The 21,923-nt window shown below is 44.4% G+C and overlaps 1 protein-coding gene across 5 annotated transcripts in view; it reads right to left on the bottom strand.

The window, feature by feature from the left end:
- Positions 1–1,328: 1,328 nt before the first annotated feature.
- The window catches only part of cacna2d2a (calcium channel, voltage-dependent, alpha 2/delta subunit 2a), a 176,595-nt gene continuing 156,000 nt past the window's right edge, over positions 1,329–21,923 (bottom strand). For 2 of the 5 annotated variants that reach the window (XM_029114229.2, XM_029114233.2), the window contains 25 exons: positions 21,816–21,905; positions 21,554–21,619; positions 20,481–20,555; positions 20,298–20,372; positions 19,839–19,910; positions 19,547–19,618; positions 19,324–19,385; positions 17,183–17,259; positions 16,078–16,092; positions 14,104–14,164; positions 11,381–11,478; positions 10,796–10,886; positions 10,640–10,702; positions 9,113–9,216; positions 8,892–9,011; positions 8,540–8,640; positions 6,414–6,464; positions 6,212–6,283; positions 5,960–6,112; positions 5,109–5,161; positions 4,956–5,011; positions 3,262–3,385; positions 2,055–2,164; positions 1,685–1,770; positions 1,329–1,522 (listed from right to left, as the gene is read on the bottom strand). In XM_029114229.2, the coding sequence (XP_028970062.2) occupies positions 1,400–1,522; positions 1,685–1,770; positions 2,055–2,164; positions 3,262–3,385; positions 4,956–5,011; positions 5,109–5,161; positions 5,960–6,112; positions 6,212–6,283; positions 6,414–6,464; positions 8,540–8,640; positions 8,892–9,011; positions 9,113–9,216; positions 10,640–10,702; positions 10,796–10,886; positions 11,381–11,478; positions 14,104–14,164; positions 16,078–16,092; positions 17,183–17,259; positions 19,324–19,385; positions 19,547–19,618; positions 19,839–19,910; positions 20,298–20,372; positions 20,481–20,555; positions 21,554–21,619; positions 21,816–21,905 (2,070 nt within the window). In that variant the 3' untranslated portion in view covers positions 1,329–1,399. The remainder of the gene's footprint in view (positions 1,523–1,684; positions 1,771–2,054; positions 2,165–3,261; positions 3,386–4,955; positions 5,012–5,108; positions 5,162–5,959; positions 6,113–6,211; positions 6,284–6,413; positions 6,465–8,539; positions 8,641–8,891; positions 9,012–9,112; positions 9,217–10,639; positions 10,703–10,795; positions 10,887–11,380; positions 11,479–14,103; positions 14,165–16,077; positions 16,093–17,182; positions 17,260–19,323; positions 19,386–19,546; positions 19,619–19,838; positions 19,911–20,297; positions 20,373–20,480; positions 20,556–21,553; positions 21,620–21,815; positions 21,906–21,923) is intronic. The other 3 variants (XM_029114230.2, XM_029114231.2, XM_029114232.2) reach the window with 3 other exon arrangements.

The raw sequence follows: 21,923 nt of genomic DNA, 5'->3' as shown, positions 1-21,923 counted from the left end.
CATGCTGAAACCCACCTGCCACTGGGACCCAATGGGCTAGCTGGAATATGTTTGTGTATTATCTGCTGTTGTGACATCGATTATAGATAGAAATACAAGTCCCGGGAAGATCGGCAGACCGAGTGGAGCAGCCGTATGAGGGTGGGTAGAGGGTCAGCGTTCACTAGGGTCTTCACGTCATCCATCCGTAGCCGTGGTTACGATGATCCATTGCTCAGGATTAGGATGGTAATGTACAACATCTACAGCAATGAAGCCCAAACATTCAGACTTACTGAGGCTAAATGTTGATTCATGACAAAACAGGAGGAGGCTATTATTAGATATATCCTGTGTGTTTGCAAGGAAGTAAACATTTGTCTGATTCACATAATGACCTATTCATTTCTTCAGTTAAATGTCCGATTTTTATTCTACTATTTTGTAGAATAGTTACGGATTTTTCTATCTTTGTTGCAATTATATCAAATACATTACTGTTTTTCCGGAGCCGAACAATTTCAAACTTAAAGAACAAGATAGAGATGTAGAAACAGAATCTGTTTTTAGCCGCTTTCTAACGGTTATTCTTAACACTATTCCTCTAGCTTCCCTTTCTAGGTTTCTCACTAATTTGGCTATAAAAATAAGACCACATTAAAAGTCTATCTCATTTTGGCAAGAAGTAGATATAGTGCATAAATAACTTAATGTAACACCTAAAAACTTCCATTGCAAATGATACCCTAACATTAGCTTCGAATACTCATCACTTGAACAGTTTAAAATTGTATGTTGATGTATGTTCTTTTTTTTTCACCCCTTAATCTTCTTGTTCTAGTAGATATGTGGTAGAATGGTCAGCACAGTAGCCCACTATGCGAGGCGAATAAGAGACCTGTGAGAAGGCAGATCTGAGGAGGGAGACAGACAGAGGCCACATCTCTTCATCCTGTCTCGACTAACCGCGGCGGAAAGAGACAAGCTAAACTCCGCAATGTCCATGACGGCTAAGGCTCCGCGGCATGGCATCCAACTAGTCATTTTTTTCTGTGTCTTTTCACTTGTCTCTCGTCCTGTTGATGCAAATGGGAGAGTGGGGTCTTTTTTTCTTTTTCTGATGTAGCCTCTGTTGATTGGTTGAGCACCGCCTTCTCAATCTCTTCACATGGATGAAGGCATGTAACCCGCTGAAGGACGTGCAAGGTCCTGCAACTGTCACTAAGCAACAACAATCGAAGCTAGCTGGGTAGAGTAGCGCGGTACTCAGGGCTTCCAAGTTGCGGTGACAGGAAGTCCCTCAATTACCTATGACTAGAGCAGGGACAGGGCACTGGGGGGGAGGGGGGGGGGGGGGTGGGGGGTTGGGAGGGGGTGTTCAGGATGGACAAAGAGCTGGGGAGTGCAGAAAGGAGCAGAATTAAAGTAGGAGGGGCAGAATATGGGGGCCGGCGATTGGGTAGAGGAGGATGAGCTGGATCGTGAGCAGGGTATGGACGGATGGCCGGAAAGAGTAGCCCCGCCCACAGTCCGATGTGTTCTCCTGGAAGGGAAAGGACATGTTTTTAGAGTCGTACTGGAAACATTTAGAAAACACACAATGCATGTGTACGTACATGCGACCCTACGACAGATCGTGTCATATTGGGCTGCATGCGTTTGGGAGGGATTGTAAAGGGGCCTGTGTTCAGTCCGGGAGTCTTACAGTGATGTTGTAGTCGTAGCACACGGTGGGCCCTTTTCGATACCGCGCCGCGCTCATGTCGTCACACGAAGGGTTCAGGTCCTTGACTAGAAGAGCCCTGGTTAAAGAATGATGCGTTGCCAATGTGGTAATTCTCAAAGAGCCCCTGGGTTTACATTATGCCACGCTAAAACATTAAACAGAGAAAAACATGCCACCGACCAGATACAGTCAGAGAGCAAGGGTCGAACAGAACCAAGCCCTGAAACACATGGTTTGATATTACCAGTGAGTTGGATTTAGAGGTTTGCCACATGGAAACAGGTCTTTGATGATAGAGACAAACGGGAGGGGGATCATTCCTCAAGGCAAGTGTGCTGGGTAAGGATACATTCAGTCTCCACCTGGGACAATTTCTCCGCCTCACAGGCATTGCAGGGCAACTTCTCTGCCACCACAAACAGTAGGTTTGTGTTGTTTAACTTCCTGGCATGGATCAGCCTGCAGGCAGGGAGAGTGAGAAACAGACAGGGAGAGTAAGGGAAGGAAAGCAAGAGAGAGCGATACAGGGTGCCCGAGATAGACAGAGAGTTAGAAGAAGAGAGCCAGACTGCGTCAACAACAAACTTTCTTTACATAACAGGCTTGTTTACCGTTGGATCGGCTCCACGGGACAGTCTTCCCGGGCTCATTTACTTAACGACGTCCCAATTTAATTATGGGTTGGCGTGTGGGGGTATGGGTTGGCGTGTGGGGGTATGGATTGGTATGTGTGGGTGTATGGGTTGGCGTGTGGGGGTATGGGTTGGTGTGTGGGTTGGTGTGTGTGGGCGTATGGGTTGGCGTGTGGGGGTATGGGTTGGCGTGTGGGGGTATGGGTTGGCGTGTGGGGGTATGGGTTGGCGTGTGGGGGTATGGGTTGGCGTGTGGGGGTATGGGTTGGCGTGTGGGGGTATGGGTTGGTGTGTGGGGGTATGGATTGGTATGTGTGGGTGTATGGGTTGGCATGTGGGGGTATGGATTGGTATGTGTGGGTGTATGGGTTGGCATGTGGGGGTATGGGTTGGTGTGTGGGTTGGCGTGTGGGGGTATGGGTTGGTGTGTGGGTTGGTGTGTGTGGGCGTATGGGTTGGTGTGTGGGCGTATGGGTTGGCGTGTGGGGGTATGGGTTGGTGTGTGGGTTGGTGTGTGTGGGCGTATGGGTTGGTGTGTGTGGGCGTATGGGTTGGTGTGTGGGGGTATGGGTTGGCGTGTGGGGGTATGGGTTGGTGTGTGGGTTGGTGTGTGTGGGCGTATGGGTTGGTGTGTGGGGGTATGGGTTGGCGTGTGGGGGTATGGGTTGGCGTGTGGAGGTATGGATTGGTATGTGTGGGCGTATGGGTTGGCGTGTGGGGGTATGGGTTGGTGTGTGGGTTGGTGTGTGTGGGCGTATGGGTTGGTGTGTGGGGGTATGGGTTGGCGTGTGGGGGTATGGGTTGGCGTGTGGGGGTATGGGTTGGTGTGTGGGCGTATGGGTTGGCGTGTGGGGGTATGGGTTGGCGTGTGTGGGTATGGGTTGGCGTGTGGGGGTATGGGTTGCGCGGGCCCAGTGCAGTCACCTGGAGCAGTTTCCACAGTCCTGCATGATGCCGTAGGAGCTGCTGACGTTAGTGAAGTAAAACTGTGTCTGTATCGTCACACAGCTGGTCTCCTTGGAGTCCGTCCCCTCAGCCTCCACCTCATCTAGAACACATGCAGACAAAACACCTTGATGTACAGGTGCTGTTTATCACTAGTATGATGTAGTGTTGGAATTGCTGTAAATCAATGGGGGAGAAAACACAAAGTGGGGAGAACAAGTATTTGATACACTGCTTTTGCAGGTTTTCCCACTTACAAAGCATGTAGAAGTCTATCATTTTTATTATAGGTACTCTTCAACTGTGATTGACGGAATCTAAAACAAAAATCCAGAAAATCATATTGTATGATTTTTAAGTAATTAATTTGATTTGTATTTGATACATCAGAAAAGCAGAACTTAATATTTGGTACAGAATCCTTTGTTTGCAATTACAGAGATCATACGTTTCCTGTAGTTCTTGACCAGGTTTGCACACACTGCAGCAGGGATTTTGGCCCACTCCTCCATACAGACCTTCTCCAGATCTTTCAGGTTTCGGGGCTGTCGCTGGGCAATACGGACTTTCAGCTCCCTCCAAAGATTTTCTTTTGGGTTCAGGTCTGGAGACTGGCTAAGCCACTCCAGGACCTTGAGATGTTTCTTAAGGAGCCACTCCTTAGTTGCCCTGGCTGTGTGTTTCTGGTCGTTGTCATGCTGGAAGACTCAGCCATGACTCATCTTCAATACTCTTACTGAGAGAAGGAAGTTGTTGGCCAAGATCTCACGATACATGGCCCCATCCATCCTCCCCTCAATACGGTGCAGTCGTCCTGTCCCCTTTTCAGAAAAGCATCCCCAAAAAATGATGTTTCCACCTTCATGCTTCACGGTTGGGATGGTGTTCTTGGTGTTGTACTCATCCTTCTTCTTTCTCCAAACACGGCGAGTGGAGTTTAGACCAAAAAGCTCTATTTTTGTCTCATCAGACAACATGACCTTCTCACATTCCTCCTCTGGATCATCCAGATGCTCATTGGCAAACTTCAGACAGGCCTGGACATGTGCTGGCTTGAGCAGAGGGACCTTGCATGCGCTGCAGGATTTTAATCCATGATGGCGTAGTGTGTTTAGGGCTTCTTAAAGAACAACTAACAGGTCTGTGAGAGCCGGAATTCTTACTGGTTGGTAGGTGATTTTTGCATGTTATATCATGCAATAAAATGCAAATTAATTATTAAAAAATCATACAATGTGATTATCTGGGTTTTTGTTTTAGATTCCGTCTCTCACAGTTGAAGTGTACCAATGATAACAATTACAGACCTCTACATGCTTTGTAAGTAGGAAAACCTGCAGAATCGGCAGTGTATCAAATACTTGTTCTCCCCACTGTACATACACACATTATATATACACAGTACCAGTAGACAGTTTAGACACACCTACTTATTCAAGTGTATTTATTTGTTTTACTATTTTGCACATTGTAAAATAATAGCTACTTACTGGTTACTACATTATTCCAAGTGTTATTTCATAGTTCTGATGTCTTCCCTATTGTTCTACAATGTGGAAAGTAGAAATATCCTTGAATGAGTAGGTGTGTCCAAAGTTTTGACTGGTTCTGTATATAAATATCTCTGAACATCTCTGATATGAAGAAACCAGATGTCATGGCTTTGTACCCACCTGTCACAAACCAACTGTGGTAGGCCATTCCATAAAGCAGCTGCTGAAATAAGGACCTGGAAAAGCAGTGGAATGAAACAAATTGGACATTTAAGGATGTGGGTTTTGCAGCTTTTAAGGACCTTGTGGTATTCTTGTATTCTCTGGTCTTACCAGGCGGCGGCTGATGTCCACCAGGCCAGGTTCACAAAGTCTGCAATGGTCGGCTGACCACATTGAGGGGACAAGGAGGAGACATTAATATGTTATTGTTATTTGCTTGATTTCATCTTTACAAATAAATTGCCAGGTTAGTTTGCTAATTTACAGCAACGACATTGGAGGAGGACAGGGGGGAAATTAGCCAATTAGAAGCTTTGAATGATTCGATGAACATGATGGGACAGACGGTCAGATGTTGCCAGGATACAGTCATTAACACTTCTACTCTCTGTAAAAGTAAATATAGCAAATAAAAAAAGTTATATGGCTTTACAGCCAAGTAATATATCAATCAGGTCACACTCTTCAGAGACCATTTTCTTCAGAGACCATTGTCCTATAAAAGAGCGCTAGGACTTTTATTAGAATTTGATGCAAACACATTTTATTTTATACAGTCACTAAAATACAAAATGATCATGGATTTCGGGTACAACGTCAACAAGATTATTTCTATTTATAATATTTATCTTCTGACTAAACGGTAAGCGGAGTGCCATTTCTGCGACATTCTGTTAGAATGCAACCTTTTCAGATTTTGCAACCTTCCTTAAACACTTTTTGTTGGCCAAGTTATGTTTTTACAATTTGTTAGCAGTAAAGACCCAGTTCGCTGTAATTGGGACAATTTGTTTTTGATGTTTTGGGGAGGAACCTACAAAGGTTTTAAATCACTGTATCAAATCGTTGAATTATTTATGGAGCCCATCTTGAAACAATCCATATGTCAACTGTTCTTCAAAGGATAAAGAAGGTCAATGACTCTAGAGAGTTCTAAAGGCTGCAGCCAAGATTGTCCTTACCACAAACACTCCTCTTGGTGCAGCCCCGGTGTTGCTGGTTGGCACAGGTTCACAAACAGACTGGTAGTCAAGGGACTGCTTTCGGTTGTAAAGGGAGTTGTTGTAGAGAGCATGCATAAGGTACTGATCCGCTTCAGTGATGAACATGCCAACCTAATGAAAATATTACAAAAAATGTTTTACAGAGTTACGCAACATAAACCCAGATGTAAGTCGAGACTGAGCTCTGTATTAACTTTTAGGACAGGTCACCTTGTTCGAGTGCTCCTTCTGATTGGACATAATCAGAAAACCTCCATCATCCAATAGGTAACAGAGAAGATCCTGCAGGGGACAGATGGACAACAGTGACAACCCCAACTGGAATTCTGTTTAAGTCTTGAGTACTGTATGTCTGAGCTTCGTGCATATTGTACCATTGTAAACACGACAGTAACATCCATCGCAATCTTACTTCAGAGTTGTAGTCGCAGTCCATCTCACAGCTGTCGGATGGTGCACACTGCTAAAAAACAAATAATCATGAAGGGCCAGCTGAAAACAAACTTCATAGGACATTTCACCATAGCACAACTACTTAATATACCAAGTACTCATGTAAACAATGATACATTTGTGTCATAAATCAGAGACAACAATCATTTTTAGAAGATAAAAATATACTTTTAAACAATTGACATATTTCAAAAACCAAAGTTGATCATGCCCATGTGGTGTTCTCTACCTTTCTGTAGTAATTACAAGTCAACGCAGAAAAACGCTCTTTTCGTTTGCTAGGTGCCATTGCCAGTAATGCACCCAAGAAAAACTACATCAGATGTCACTGGTAAACATGCCCCAGTTTGTTGCCATAACAGCAAAGTAACCATGTTTAAAAAGAGTAGGCATTGTACAGTAGATTGCTTGTGACAGATCTCAATCATTAATTACTATAGCCATGGATTTCAATTAGCGAGACTCATACACAGTGCTTTAGAGTTTGTTTTTTTTTAGAAAAAGAAAGAATCATGAAACCTTTTATCAATATTTCTGCTGATTGGAACATCGCTGAAAGACATCAAAATTGACTTTTAGCGCAATCGGTACAACATGGAGTCTTAACGAAATTAAACAAAACATGACTACATACATTTTTCAGATCTCACTGGCCCTTCAATACACACATTGATATAATGTATGTGCTATGTGCTTTTTGGTGTACAGGGAACAAGGAATGGGTTAACAACTTACAGCAGTTCTGCTGAAATTGAAGTAAACATTGCTGTCAGTCAAGTTGATCCCAACAATTCCCAACTGTCCCAACTTTTTGTTCTTTGTATATAAACAGTGTTGGAACAGACTGTGTTTCTACACCCTCTTAAACATTATTTGGACAGAATTGTATGGCAGGAAGTAGTACATTGCTATCATAATGGCGAAAAAAAAGGCAATTAACATATGAAGACAGACTGACTGTTATAACCCTTAAAAGTGTAGTCTTTCCTTCAGAGTAATTGCAAAGAAAGTCAAAATGTCAGTGAGTACAGTATCCTACATGATCATAAGGCACTTGAAAACTAGAGAAAACTGTGACAGGACGTTTCTGAGAGTCAACAGCTGGTGTGATAGGTGGCTCACAGGACAGCAGTTTCAAGCACAGCTGTGTAACACTAGTTAAAATAAGCAAGTCTCTGTTTGAACTGCGAAGCGAAGACTTCGAGCTACAGGTTTGACAGGTCGAGTGGCAGTAAGAAAGCCATTGTTAAGATGCCAAAATAAGAAAAAGAGGCTTGTCTGGGCCATGAAGCACTGCCAATGGACGTCTGTCAAACATAGAGTAGTGAGCATTATGGTCTGGGGCTTTTTTGCTGGATCCAGAGTTGGCAACTCGCACAGATTGAGTGACACCCTGAACCAAACCAGCTAACACAGCATTTTGCAGCACTATACAATACCCTCTGGTGTACACCTAGTTGGTTAGGGGTTCATCCTAGAGCAAGATAATGACCCAAAACATACCACCAGGCCATGTCAGAACTACCTTAGAAGAAAAGTACAAGACAGTAGACTTCAAATCATGGAATGGCCAGCACAGTCTCCCGACTTACACCCCATCGAGCTGGTTGGGGATGAACTGGGCCGAAGGGTGAAAGCAAAGCAACCTATCAAGTGCCAAACATTTCTGGGAACTTTTGCAACACTGTTTGGAAGAATGTTCCAAACAATATTTTATTTCTATTGTAAAAAGAATGCCACAAGTGTTTTTGGCTGTAATATCTGCAAAAGGTTGCTCATTTGATGAGTACAAACCTTCAATTAAATTTTGTTAAACTAAGTGATTCCATAATAGCTTTTTTGTCTCCAATTGTTTACTTGTTCTATGCTGTAATTTCAGAGTATATTAAGACATTCAACTTTGTGAATTTCAATAAAAACTGGAAAAAATGGAGGGGTTCCAAAAGGTTAGACCCAAAGTTTATGTTTGAAACCCATCTTACTGCCTTAGAAATCTTTCAGACACAATACACATCAACAAAGTCCCCCGCAGGGTTCAGTGTCTCTTGAATATTTTCAGTTTCTGGGTGTCCTAATGTTGCTTACCGTTTGTTGTAATTGACGGTTGTCACTTGAACTGGTGAAATTACTAGCCAGGGTCTTGAATTTGGTCACCCAGGTCTCAAGGTCCAGTTTTACTCCGACCACTTATTCATACATAATGGGAAAAACATTCACAGTAAATATTCCCAAATAAATGTTTTTTATACTGTCAAACACTTTTGTCCCTTTAAAATCCAACCTAATTTTCCAGGGGAGCAACAGACCATAGTGTTGTTTTGATACTCCATACCTGGACCTAGTTAAGCAACTATGTTCAAAGTCTCCACCAGAGGCTTCCACTAACACTAACGAAACCTTCGCTCCCAGAGTGGGTGATGTGTGGAGGACAGCTCACCAGCAGGTTTCAGGGTTTTCCCTCCAACCGTGATCTCCACTGCAGTGCTGACCAGGATCCCAATGGTGTCGTTCTCTTGGTTCAGCAGGTCGTCATTCATTGAGGAGGCGGAGGAGGAGGCTGGGGAGACATGAAGGGTGGAGAAGGAAGATCAGGGAGGGGGTCAGGATGAAAACAGAGCCCATGCAGCCTGGGCGATGGCCTGACAGATGACTACTTACGGGAACGATAAGGTGCTCTGAAGATGTAGCCTTTGTTGTCCAGACTACGCCGGTAATAACTGGCGTTAAACGGCTCGGGGTCCTCCTCCCAGGTCTCAGCAGCCCTGAGGGGGAAAAAGGAAGGTGATGCAAGCCAGAGCAAAAAGCTACTACACTGTCATATATACTCATGTGAAAAAGTAAGCTCGACCCCAGGAAAGTTGTCTTTTAGAATATATTTGGACCCAAGTATATTTGAGCTATATTACATTCTAAACTACATTAACTCATAAAGGTAACCCAATTTTAAAACAAACTCACCAAAATGTATACTTTCAAACCATTTATGCAATTAAAATTGATCAAAAAGCAGTTATAGAGTGCGTAAAAAGTAAATACAACGCATTGCTTCAATAGCTTGTGTTACCCCCGTTTTTCTGAAATAACTTAATAACTTAATCTAGACATTTGTTGTAACTGTCTATCAGTTTCTTACATTGACTGGGAGGAATTTCTGCCCTTTCTTTACATTATTGCTTCAACTGTATCATATCCAAGGGCTTTCTTGCATGCAAGGCTGCTTCAGTCCCAAGCTGCATTTTGAAATGTTTGAGATCTGGGTTTGACTCAGCAATTCCATAACTCCATTACTTATTTTTGAGCCATTATGTTGTATCACTGCTCGTGTGTTTTGGAAATGTTTTCCTCTTGCAAGACCCATGTTCTCTCCAGCTTTTTGACAGATGGCCCAACATTCTACTTGGAAATTTGCTTGTACAATATGGAATTCATGGTTGACTCAAAGATGGCAAATTGGCCCTGAGCCACCAAAGCAGCCCCAATCCATAATTACATGGCCTCCATTCTTTAAGGTTGACATAAGGTTCTTCTGTTCAATTACGATGTTCATTTCGACAAACTAAAAAAACTCAAAATTAGACTTGTCTCTCCATAACACATTGTTCACAGGCTTCTTCTTTTTCAGACATTCCATGTAGACCAAGTTTTTGTAGTGTCTTTCTGACAGGTGACTCAAGCACTCCGAATTTGATTGAGTCAAGAGAAGCCTCTGGATTACTTGATGTAACTCAGGGTTTCTTAGAGACTTCAACAAGCCCTTGGGCTGAATATGGTGAATTTTACCTGTTCTGTGTAGATTGCCAGTGGTCTGGAGTTATCTCCGTTTGTAGATGATCTGTTAGACAGTGTACTTGGAACTGCTTAGAAATGGACGTGTAACCACTACCAGGATCATAGGCATCAATAATCTTTCTTTTGTTAGCCTTGGATAGGGCTTTTGATCTTGGCATGTTATTTTACCAAACACCTATATGGTTAAGACCAAATCAAACCAAGTTTCTAATCTTTGTGGAAAGCTGTGCAGTTATTTTCTCATGTTTAACAAGCAAGACAATACATTTTACAGCTTTAGACTTTGGCTCTTGAAATTGGATCCTTCCAAACAAACATTTATGAGGCTTTACATGCACAGCCGATGTGGTATATGTACAACTCAGAGGCAAAGTTGTAGATTAAGTCTGTACTCACTTGTTGGGATAAACTCTGGTAATTCCTCCGTCTGTTGCAGCAAACACTGCCAAAAAGCCATATCTGCAACACAGAACATAAGCCGAAGAATACAGGAAGTAGACTTGGCAGACTCCTGATATGACAGGCAGTGCACACATACAGCTCTCTACTCACGATGCAAGGTCTTTGGTCTTCCACACCTTCTCCACCAGCTGTCTGATGATGCCAGTGTCCAGGATGAGGTTGTGAAGGAGCAGGCTGTCACCTGGATTACACCACAGTGAAGAAAGGGTGTGCTTAAGAGGCATTGTGATTTTTAAGAAAGTTGTAGAATGTAATTGTTGAATCAAAAACACTTTACATAGTGGAAAATGGCAACACTGTAAATAATTCCGATCCAGCCATAACATTTCCACAAGTACTGAGTTAGTTCCGGAAATGGAGGAAGTCGAGGGGCTAGTTTTAAGTGGGGTAAACCAAATGTCACGGATGGGTCTTCTTTCCAACAGACAACTCTCTTAAGGAATCAAGCGGGACATTTTGAGGACATAAACTGTTGCAATGGTTTCACCAAAAGATCTGTTGTCGATGCAAGCTAGTTGCTTTCTGAAATGTTCTCATTGAAAAGAACCTCTGTGAGCACCATCCTGCCAGCCGGTAATTTAAATGATTCAAGTGGAATAGGTAGTGACAAGTTTCCTCTTTATGCCAACAGTCAGTTGTTAAAACCAGGATTCCTGTCAACGTGGAGGAACTCACATTGTTTGGAGTCGGGAGTCACCTTCTCCATGAGGGCGATGAAGTTGAGAAGAAACTCTGTGTTGTTGTTGGAGAGCTCCAGCTCGTTGCAGTATTCCCTGTGGACAGACAGTCGGCAGCGTCAGTTTGTCGCCCCGACAACACAGATGTTTAGTCGCCTGCGGGCCTCTTCTATCCTTTGAGCAGGGGCAGAGCTTACTGAATACATCTAATACTTACGCTACCATTCCAAAGTTTGGGGTCACTTATAAATGTCCTTGTTTTCGAAAGAAAATAAAAAAATATGTTTATAAAAATAACATCAAATTGGTCAGAAATACAGTGTGGACACTGTTAATATTGTAAATGACAATTGTAGCTGGAAATGGCAGATTTTCAATTGAGTATCTACATAGGCATACAGAGGCCCATTATCAGCAACCATCACTCCTGTGTACCAATGGCATGTTGTGTTTGCTAATCCAAGTTCATAATTTTAAAATGCTAATTGATCATTAGAAATCCCTTTTCCAATTTTCTGGCACAGTTAAACACTGTTGTGCTGATTAAAGAAGCAATAAAACTGGCCTTCTTTAAATTAGCTGAGTATCTGGAGCATCAGCAATTGTGAGTTCGATTACAGCCTCAAAATGGCCAGAAACAAAAAACTTTCTTTGAGGAAATTCAAAGAAACTCAAGATCTCGAACAATGCTGTGTACTACTCCCTTCACAGAACAGCGCAAACTGGCTCTAAACAGAATAGAAAGAGGATTGGGAGGCCCCGGTTCACAACTAAGCAAGAGGACAAATACATAATAGTGTCTAGTTTAAGAAACAGAAGCCTCGCAGTTCCTCAACTGGCAGTTTCATTAAATAGTTACCGCAAAACACCAGTCTCAACATCAACAGGAAAAAGGCGACTCTGGGATTATTTGCAGAGTTGCAAAGAAAAAGCCATATCTCAGACTAGCCCAACTTAATATTTTTATTGGCCGAAGAACACAGACACTAGAGAGAGGAAGATTGGAAAAAAGTGTCATGAACAGATCAATCGAAATTTAAGTTTGAGTATCACAAAGAAGAACACTCGTCAGATGCAGACCAAATGAAAAGACGCAGGAGGATTGCTTGACACCATCTGTCAAGCCTGGTGGAGGCAATGTGATGGTCTGGGGGTGCTTAGGTGGTTAAGTGGGAGATTTGTACAGGGTGAAAGGGATCTTGTAGAAGGAAGTTCATCACTCCATTTTGCAACACCATGCCATACCCTGTAGACGGCGCTTGATTGGAGCCAATTTCCTCCTACAACAAATCTCCCACTTAACCACCTAAGCACCCCCAGACCATCACATTGCCTCCACCAGGCTTGGCAGATGGTGTCAAGCAATCCTCCTGCATCTTTTCATTTGGTCTGCATCTGACGAGTGTTCTTCTTTGTGATACTCAAGCAGTCAATCCCAAACTATGCAAAAATTATTTAGGGAAGAAACAGTGAGGTGCTATTCTGTCTATAAGAGAGTGGATCTCAACCCTACTGAGCGGTTGTGGGAGCAACTTGACCATAAGAAGTGCCCATTAAGCCAGTCCAACTTGTGGGAGGTGCTTCAGGAAGCATTGAGTGAAATCTCTTCAGATTACCTCAACACATTGACAACTAAAATGCCAAAGTTCTGCAAGGCTGTTATTGTTGCAAATTGAGGATTCTTTGACGAAAGCAATTTAAAGAACACAATTATTATTTCAATTACAAAATCATTATTTCTAACATTGTCAATGACAATATTTCCTATTTAATTTGCTACATTTCCTATTCAAACAAATTGTATGTATGTTCTCATGGAAAACAAGGACACTTGACCCCAAACATTTTAACAGTAGTGTATTTACAACACAGTCCAAGCAGTCTCACAGCACACCAACTCTTGAACGTGTATGCATGCATGTCCTGCGGTTGTTGCAATATTCAAGCATGCTGACGAGAGTGAAATTTGAAGACAAGAAAGGGTGGCGAAACACAGCATACGCTTGCTGCGGCTTGAGTGAATGCACTCATCGGCCTGTCAGGACAGGGCCGGGATCGTAACAGAAGGAAGGTCTGATTCTGACAACCAGAAAACCTGCATAGTGCGAGATTTCATTCCCCTTTCGTTACACACGTTAGAAAGGGTTTCTTAACGTAATGGCCAGTCCGTATTCCGTCGTTCAGATGATATTCAGTGTATGCAGCAGTCATATGCAGCAGTACGCAAATGCACCAAACCATGCAGAGCCCAACGGGGCGACATTCACAGGGCGTGTGCTACGGTGGCAGTGGGATGGGGGTGGAAGACTTCAGGGTCAGGAAGTGTCTGTTTCAGGATGGGGGCGAGGGGAGGGGGGGAGGGCAAAGGTATGGCTATTCAAAACGTGACCATTTTCAGAAATATCGAAATAATAACACGGGTGTCATCTTACACCTCACTTTGTTGATAAAGAATAGAAAGAAGTGAAACCAGGGCGTCCGGGGGGACAAGCGACGGTGACGACACAAGAACAAAACACTCAGAAGTCACAGTCAAACACTCACAGCCATCGGATATAAATGAGACGTGTGACTGACATAAAAAAGACGTCGTTTTTGGGGATCGGAACATGATGATGATGGTGAATAAAAGGGTAATGCTTCTGTCTGAAAGTGGCGGAGAAACTACAGTGAGAACCAGTAGAACAAATGGGAGCACACCAAGCATTCACACAGAGCTACCTGGGAGCTATGAACACATGTCCTTCAGACTCAAAACTGTTTGGCAGCAGTGATTCAAAATCTGCAACAGAAAGGGGAAGATTATCTGGGAAGAGCCACGAGCATAGCAGTGGGGGGTTCTGGGTATACAGCGGCTGTTCTTCAGGGGTGCAGGGAACGTGGAAGGGGAGTTACCATAGCAACACCGAAGAGGAGTCATGGGGGATACACCAGCGTTAGCCAATATGGTGCCTCAGATGCAACCTGACTCCGCCTTTAACAGTTTCAACCAGCACTCTCGTTTTCCACTTTAGTTCACCGCCACTGAGGAATCAGCAACAGATAAATCCAACTGTTTTGATTTGATTCTGATTTATTTTTGGCGTTAACTGTTTCTTTTGTCATGTCGGAGAACTGACTTCCATCTCACACCGTGGCGGGAAGCGAGTTCTCAGACTGATTCGCTTGTAATGAGTGCGTTTTCACAGGCAGGCATCAACATGGCCAACTATTGCATGGGGAGGTGGGTGGCGCAGGGGTCCTGATGGAGGTGTTGAGCCCTCAGACTGGCAGGGGACGAGGCTCCAAGAGACACTCAATCGGGGGAAATGCATTGCATTGTGAAGGGCATATTAAAGGGCAACGTGATTTACCTCTGTTCAGCTGTCAAACTACTTTTCATCTTGACCCAACAGCTTTACATTTATCTCCAATTCTGCTGACCTTCGTGTCGGACTTCTTCTATGTTTCAGACCATCTCCATGGAGCGCGGTAAGGTAAAAGAAAAGGAGGCACTCAAATGAATGTGTGACTGGCCTGACTATGGCTCTACCAGTGCCCAGTTAGTGTTTGCGCCCACAATGCCGTGCACTTCCGGGTCATGGTTGTTTGGAGGAGGAAGAGGAGGGCCATTCCCCCGGCAGTCTGAGGCCTGACGGGGAGACAAGCCGATGGAGACAGGGGGTTACGGTGGGGGGGAAGGGAGGGGGACACGCGAGGCGGGCACCAAAGGGGCACCCCGCCACGTACCCGACATTGAGACAGAGGACCAGGTTGGCCCGCAGCAGAACAGGTCCGTCAGCAGCACAGCTAACTTTGCTAACTGGCCTGGGGACAACTTACGGGGGCTAACACCATCTGTTGCTCTATAGAAGCAAAATCCTTAAAGCTAACATGGAAAAGTTACCCTAGTAAAACTAACACAGGGAATAAATCACCTGGCCAGCTACTGGTCAGCTACTGGCTAAAATGCAAGAGGCTAAGTCAAGCTAGCATATCCAAATCCTATTGTGTATGACAATAATGATGTGGTAATATTCGTAGTTGCACTACAGACTCAGAGCATTAGGTAATATAAAACAATGTTAAACTACATTTGAAGTAAATATGCTTAATGGTTACAGGGAGGCTGGCCCTCTCTAGTTGGAGGATAGTTCATACGGAGGACGGATCACGGCTCCCTAAACTCCTGCACACTGGTGTGAGAGATAATACATATTTTCAGCTACAATGACACTTGGAGAGAGATGAAGAGAGACAGAAAGAGGAAGAAATAGAGAGGTGGTGGGAGAGGAGAAAGGAAGAGAGAAAGCGAAACGGATAGTCAGGTGAGACAGTTTTAGACTAGAGAGCTATCCACATAGAGAACAAAACACAAGGTTTTAACAGGGTACATGGACATTATCTGTCTTGGTTGGGTGTCTGGAGGTGTTGGTGACCTGAGCGTGACCGGAGGAGCACCAGAGATGTGGGGGTGGAGCCTGGAGGAGCCATCGTGGGAGAGATGGGGTCTGAGCCGCAGCAGGAGGGTGGGTGGGTGGAGAGTGAGGAGGAGGAGGAAGAAGAGGGTCTTGAAGATAAGACGGGCAGGAACAGCAAGCAGGTTGGGACAGGTGAGGGTGGGGGGAGGTTCAGGACGAGAGGTGTGGGAGGAGGCAGCGGAAGGGAAGAGGAGATAAAGGACAGGGGACGTGGACCAATATGGAGTATACTTGCCCTTGGTGTATGGAACTGTGTGGATCCGTCAGAGAAGTAGAGAGCAAGAAAAGAAACAGGGGGTAGGGGGTAGGAGGAGGAGGGGGTCACAGACAATATTTTATTCAATTATTATTTGAATAAAAATATTGCTTTCTCAAAAAGAAAGAAACCAATTAAGTCAAACCGAAGAGAAAGGATAGAAATGAAGAACAAACACCTTTTTTGCGACAAGAGCAAACAAGAAACCAAATCGAATGAGGAAAAAGAAAATCAGAAAAGCTGAGGAACAGAAAACGAACAAGAAACGTTAAAAGACAAATACAGCACTACAGAAGTTAAACAAAGAGGAACCCAAAGGAAACGGAACCAGAATGAACCAGGAAAAGAGTGGACCAACAGGGTCTGGAGAACGAAAGAATGGGAGAGACAACGTGTCCCCATTCAGACCCGCTGAACCCAAACTCCCACGGAGGAAGGACAGATCCTCTACCCGGCTCGTGGGAGTTTATCAACTGAATGATTCCAAAGCTGAGCACGAAAGAACAAGAAGAAGCAGTCCAACAGAAAATAAACACATCTAGGAACTCAACCAAAAGATAACAGAAAATTACAACAAAAGCAAAACACAAAAGAAAGTGAAAATCATGCCTGTTTTCACGGGTTTGGAAAACTAAAAAACCAGATGGATGCTTCAGAATCATTGCTTGATGGTGGAGAAGAGGCGAGAGCATTTGGCAAAGAAAAATAATAGCACATGGCCACCATTATTTTCACCTTAATAACACAGTAAAACCACGGCTTTCACCTTTCTGTCATTTCAGGTTTTTTCTTCAACGCTTGTGAAGAAAAAAAAGAATCACCATAGGATACAGCACAGCATGAAGACAGGAGAGGGGTGGGGTTGGGGGGTGGGGTGTTGGGCAGTAGAGGAGAGGAACAGTTTGTCCCCAGCATGACCCTGTCACAAGGGAGAGGAGGGAGGGGGGAAAAGAGGAGCGCTCAACTCCGATCATCCCTGCGACGACGTTCACCGGAGACCCAGGACGCAGGACTTAGTAAGGGGAGCCTGAGGTCATGTTTTAGAGAGAGAGAGAGACCTATCGTTGGGTGTCCTGTTACTTACACTGCACCTGCAGGATCTGGTCACTCAGGTTGGCCTTGATGTGGTTCTCACTGTACGTGGGCAACACCAGCCCTAGACTGTAAGGAGGACACGCGACAACATCACATCAGCGTTTTATCACTTATCCGTGGATACACAAACATAACTCTAAACAAAAACTTGCGGGGACCTACACTGATGATCCAAAACATTCTGACCACTCACAGGTGAAGCGAATAACGTTGATCATCTCCTAACAAGGGCACGTGTCAAGGTCTGGGTAGATTAGATGGTAAGCAAACAATCAGGTTAGTCAATGTGTTTGGTGCAGGAGAAATGGGCAGGAGTAAAGACCTGAGCGACATTGATAATATCCAAATTGTTATGGCCAGATGACTGGGTCAGAGCATCTCTGAATCGGCAAGGTTTGTGGGGTGCTCCTGGTCAGCAGTGGTGAGGACCTACTGACTGTGGTCTGAGGAGGGACAAACCATAAACCGGTTGTTGGGCGCGAGGGCAACCAAGTCTATCCCGTCTGGTCAGAACCGACAGAAGGTCTACTGTGGCACAAGTCACAGAACATTGTAATGATGGTTACTGGAGGAATGTGTCACAACACACAGTGTATCGCACCCTGCTGCATATGGGGCTGAGTAGCTGAAACTAGTCAGAGGGCCCATGATGACCCCTGTCCACAGTCAAAAGTGCCCACAACGGCCACGCGAGTGTCAGAACTGGACCTTGGAGCAGCGGAAGAAGGTTGTCTGGTCTGATGAGTCCTGTTTTCTTTTACATCACGTGAAAGGTTATGTACATGTGCAGCGTTTACCTGGGAAGTGATGGCACCAGGATGCACTGTGGGAAGACGACAATCCAGTGGAGGGAGTGTGATGCTCTGGGCAATGTTCTGCTGGGAAACCCTGGGTCTGGGCACTCATGTGGACATCAATTTGCCACCTGCCACCTACCTAAACACTGTTGCAGACCAGGTACCCTCCTTCATGGCAACGGTTTTCCCTGATGGCAGAGGCCTCTTTCAGCAGGATAATGCACCCTGCCATACTGCACACATTGTTCAGGAATAATTTGAGAAACATAATGAAGAGTTTAACGTGTTGCCCTGTCCTCCAAACTCCTCAGATCTCAATCCAATTGAGCATCTGTGGGACGTGCTGGACAAACAAGTCCGATCCCCGGCGGTTCCACCTTGCAACTTAAGGACTTGAAGGATCTGCTGATGATGTCTTGGTGCCAGATACCACAGCACACCTTCAGTGGGTGTCCACGGTGGATCAGGGCTGTTTTGGCGGCACGCGGAGGACCAACAGCATTATTAGGCAGGTGGTCATAATGTTTTGGCTCATCAGTGTATTTTTCAGGTTTTACCATGATCGTGTACACATGCACATATACGTGGATCACACACGCACACAAACACTCTGCCTTAGACAAACGTAACAGTACTCTCTAATCCAGAGGTGTAAACAACCTACAACACACAAAAACTGTTAGAATTGGAGAGCGACTGTGTCATCTGTCTTCACAGAAACCAACATCTGGCTTCTGGCCAATAGAGGTACAAAAAAAAAACTCAACATCCCAGTGTCAGCAGTTCTAACACTAATGAATATCATTGAATGTAAAGTGTTGCCTGTGGGAAAAGTCATTGTAACACATCTTCAAATGTTTAAAATTAGTGATGAGAAAATTGAATAAAGAATGCAGTTAACATTCTTCTTGCTGCAGTTATTTTCATGAAGAGTGTAAAGTATCTTAGTTTGTGGAGGTTCTGGTAAATTATTCACTACACAGACAGCAGGCAAATGAATGACCGGAGTCAATTCCGTAATAGATTTTGTGGATATTCCTGGTTGATAGATGGAGCCCACATCACTGAATTCATAAACACCTCCACACTTGTCGGAAGTGAACTTATAGATCCAAAGCATATAGATCTAATTTACCGGGTCAGCTCAAGGTCAGATAAAGGCACTCTTATGTCCAGGCTTATGTGTTGGATCAGTCATCATTTCAGAATCCGTCTTAGTCCTGGCATCATTATATTGCAACCAAAGTACATTCAAGGTTTTCTTCTTCCATCTTTTTCTTCCATCTTTTTTTGTTGGGAGTATGAGCCAGGTGGAGGTTAGTTCATCACCCACCTGTAGTCCGTGCCCTCTACCGGAGTCCAGGCGTATGTCCGGATAGCCTCATCGATGTACCTCTGAAATCAGACAACGGCATCATATCACCGGCCTGCAGCAGAGGCCCTGTCTAAAGCACAAACACGAACTACAGCTAAATGTTGAACGGCAGCCATGACTGGGGGTTTTCAGGATGCTAGCAGTACGGATGATGGCAGAGGCTCGGGTATTGAAGACTTGCCTCATCAACTGACTTAATGAGGGTCTTGATTTTCCTTTGCCCAGATTTGCTATCAATCATTTCTCGACGGATCTGGGAGAGAGAGAAAAAGAGATGGAGAGGGAGAGAGAGCAGGTGGAAACATTGGAGAGTAAGAGGAAGAGTACAAGGAGAAATGGATAATTACTTGTATATTCCTTGACAAAGATCCACTGTGACATTTCATTGGACAGTTTGGTCATGGAACCAGTGTCATCCATTTATAGTAACTGCATTGTTGAGGTGTGGGTGTTCTGCTGAGTGCCCTAGTTACCTCTTCTTTTTTGCTGTCCATCAGCTCAGCATCCAGGAAGTCCAAAGTGACAGGCTCTATGAAGTTAATGATCTGAAGGAGAGAGCGAGCCAATCAGGCCGCAGGAATATCAGTATATCACCACCTACTTGGTTACGAATGCAGCATTGGAATGAGGAGAGCAGGTATCCTAATGCTGTATTCATAACCCAGTGGGAGAAGTGAATTTAGCAGTTAGACGCATTCCCCGGCTTTGAACACATTGGGGAACATGTTACTGCCTCTCGGCCAATCAAGCTGTAGCAATAGCACAGTAGAAGAACACCAATCGGGCTTGTGTACAAAGTACAGTGTTCAAACACGTTTTATTGAACTGCTCAGAAAGTAAATGGTTATTGAAGTCAAATCCAAAGCGGAATAATTATCTAGAAGAGTCCAGAAGGGTCAGTAGGGGGCGGAGCATAGAAAAGCAGATCTTACCTTCGGCTGCAGGTTGGGGTGAAGAAGTAAATAGCCATTTTGGTCTATTGCAAAGGTATAACCGTTAGCTCCAAGCTTTAGGGAGAAAAGAAAGACTTCAATCGGAGAAAAAAAAGGGGAAGACATTATTTTACCATGGTTGTGGTGGGTATGTGTGCGTGCGGTTATGAGAAACATTCTCACCCTGTATGTTGGCGTCTTTTTCTTAATTTCGCTGATCGCCACATCCACTCCCATGACGCCGAGGACGAGCTGAGTCTGCGGAACGACATTATAGTTCCTGGATCCTAAGCAGATATATGAGCATCTGCACGTCTCTCAGTGGCCATGTCATCACACAATCAGTCAGCTTGTCACATTAACAACCACAGCCAGAGGCCGCGCGCGCACAAGCACGCATGCACCCGTGCGCACACACACACACAGGCATCCCACACGGCCGCTAGACTGCAGAAAAGCTGTCCTCGCCATCTGTGACTTATTACCGTGTGTAGCATCTGATTAATGTATATCTACGCCCAGGAACTGAGTCAATTTGTCATAGCAGCATCAGTCTGCTTTTTAAGCCTGTGCTCTTCTCAAGAATCAATATTTTCTGTTTGGGTTTTAAACGTTGGTTCTGTGGGAGCTGAGCAACACGGCTAAACATGTGCTGCATGTGAATTACATTAAACGACACATTAAACGATGCTGGACTCAGACAGTAGATCCACAGTGGCAAGTGAAGTAACACAGCATCCACTATAGTCGCTAGAATCACAGGCTTATAAAATGTACTGTATACTTAGCCCAACCCAGTACTATGGTTTGCTTAGGCTTGACAGTTTGAATAATGCACAAGTGGCTAGCGTAGTTGGATGATCTGAGCTGCTGGGCCCATTGTCACCTCAGGGGGTCAGTGTTGCCCCATGGACAGTCAGTCGGTCAGGCGATGCATCGGTACAACATTAGGCATGACTGATGGTCAACATTAGGACTTCCAGAGAAAGGGACTGCTGGCTAGTTGGGATTCCAGTTGTTTCACAATGTACTGAAAGCAGTGGTTTTCAAATGGGGAGTATTTATCGATGTCGTGGCTTACTACTGATGCAAATGAATGGGGACCTTTGATTGTCAAAAAAGCCACACACCATTTCCCCACACACCATTTCCCCACACACCATTTCCCCACACACCATTTTTGAAGATTAACTATGCAGTGGCAAGTCTATTGATTCGTTAAGCAGTGTTAAGCCTTAATCTGGTTGATTATTTACCTGTGAGTTAGCATCAGCCGTTAGGTTGAAGACTGGCATGGTCCCAGTAATGACCAGACCTAGAGTCTAAACAAACAAACAACACAGTAAAATCAACATTAGTATTCACAAGGTTGGGTTAACGTTTGTGTTATTATCCAAAGGCTTTAACTGGCATCTGGGTAGTGGGTACTGACATTTCAGTGGTTTTAATATTTAAAGAAGTGTTCTGTAATGTGATGTGGACATTGTGTTGCTAATCTTCGGTATGAATGTGTCTTACAAGAGCATCTTGGTACACATTGGTCCACTGGACCTGTTTGGCCCTTGGCCCCGCCAGAACCATAGGCCGACCCAGAACATCCAGGTACTCCTGTGACACAATGACACA

This window comes from Esox lucius, chromosome 17 (assembly GCF_011004845.1).
Source record: "Esox lucius isolate fEsoLuc1 chromosome 17, fEsoLuc1.pri, whole genome shotgun sequence".
Taxonomy (NCBI): domain Eukaryota; kingdom Metazoa; phylum Chordata; class Actinopteri; order Esociformes; family Esocidae; genus Esox; species Esox lucius.
Note: the sequence above shows the minus strand (reverse complement) of the source record. Positions and strands in the feature narration are given on the sequence as shown.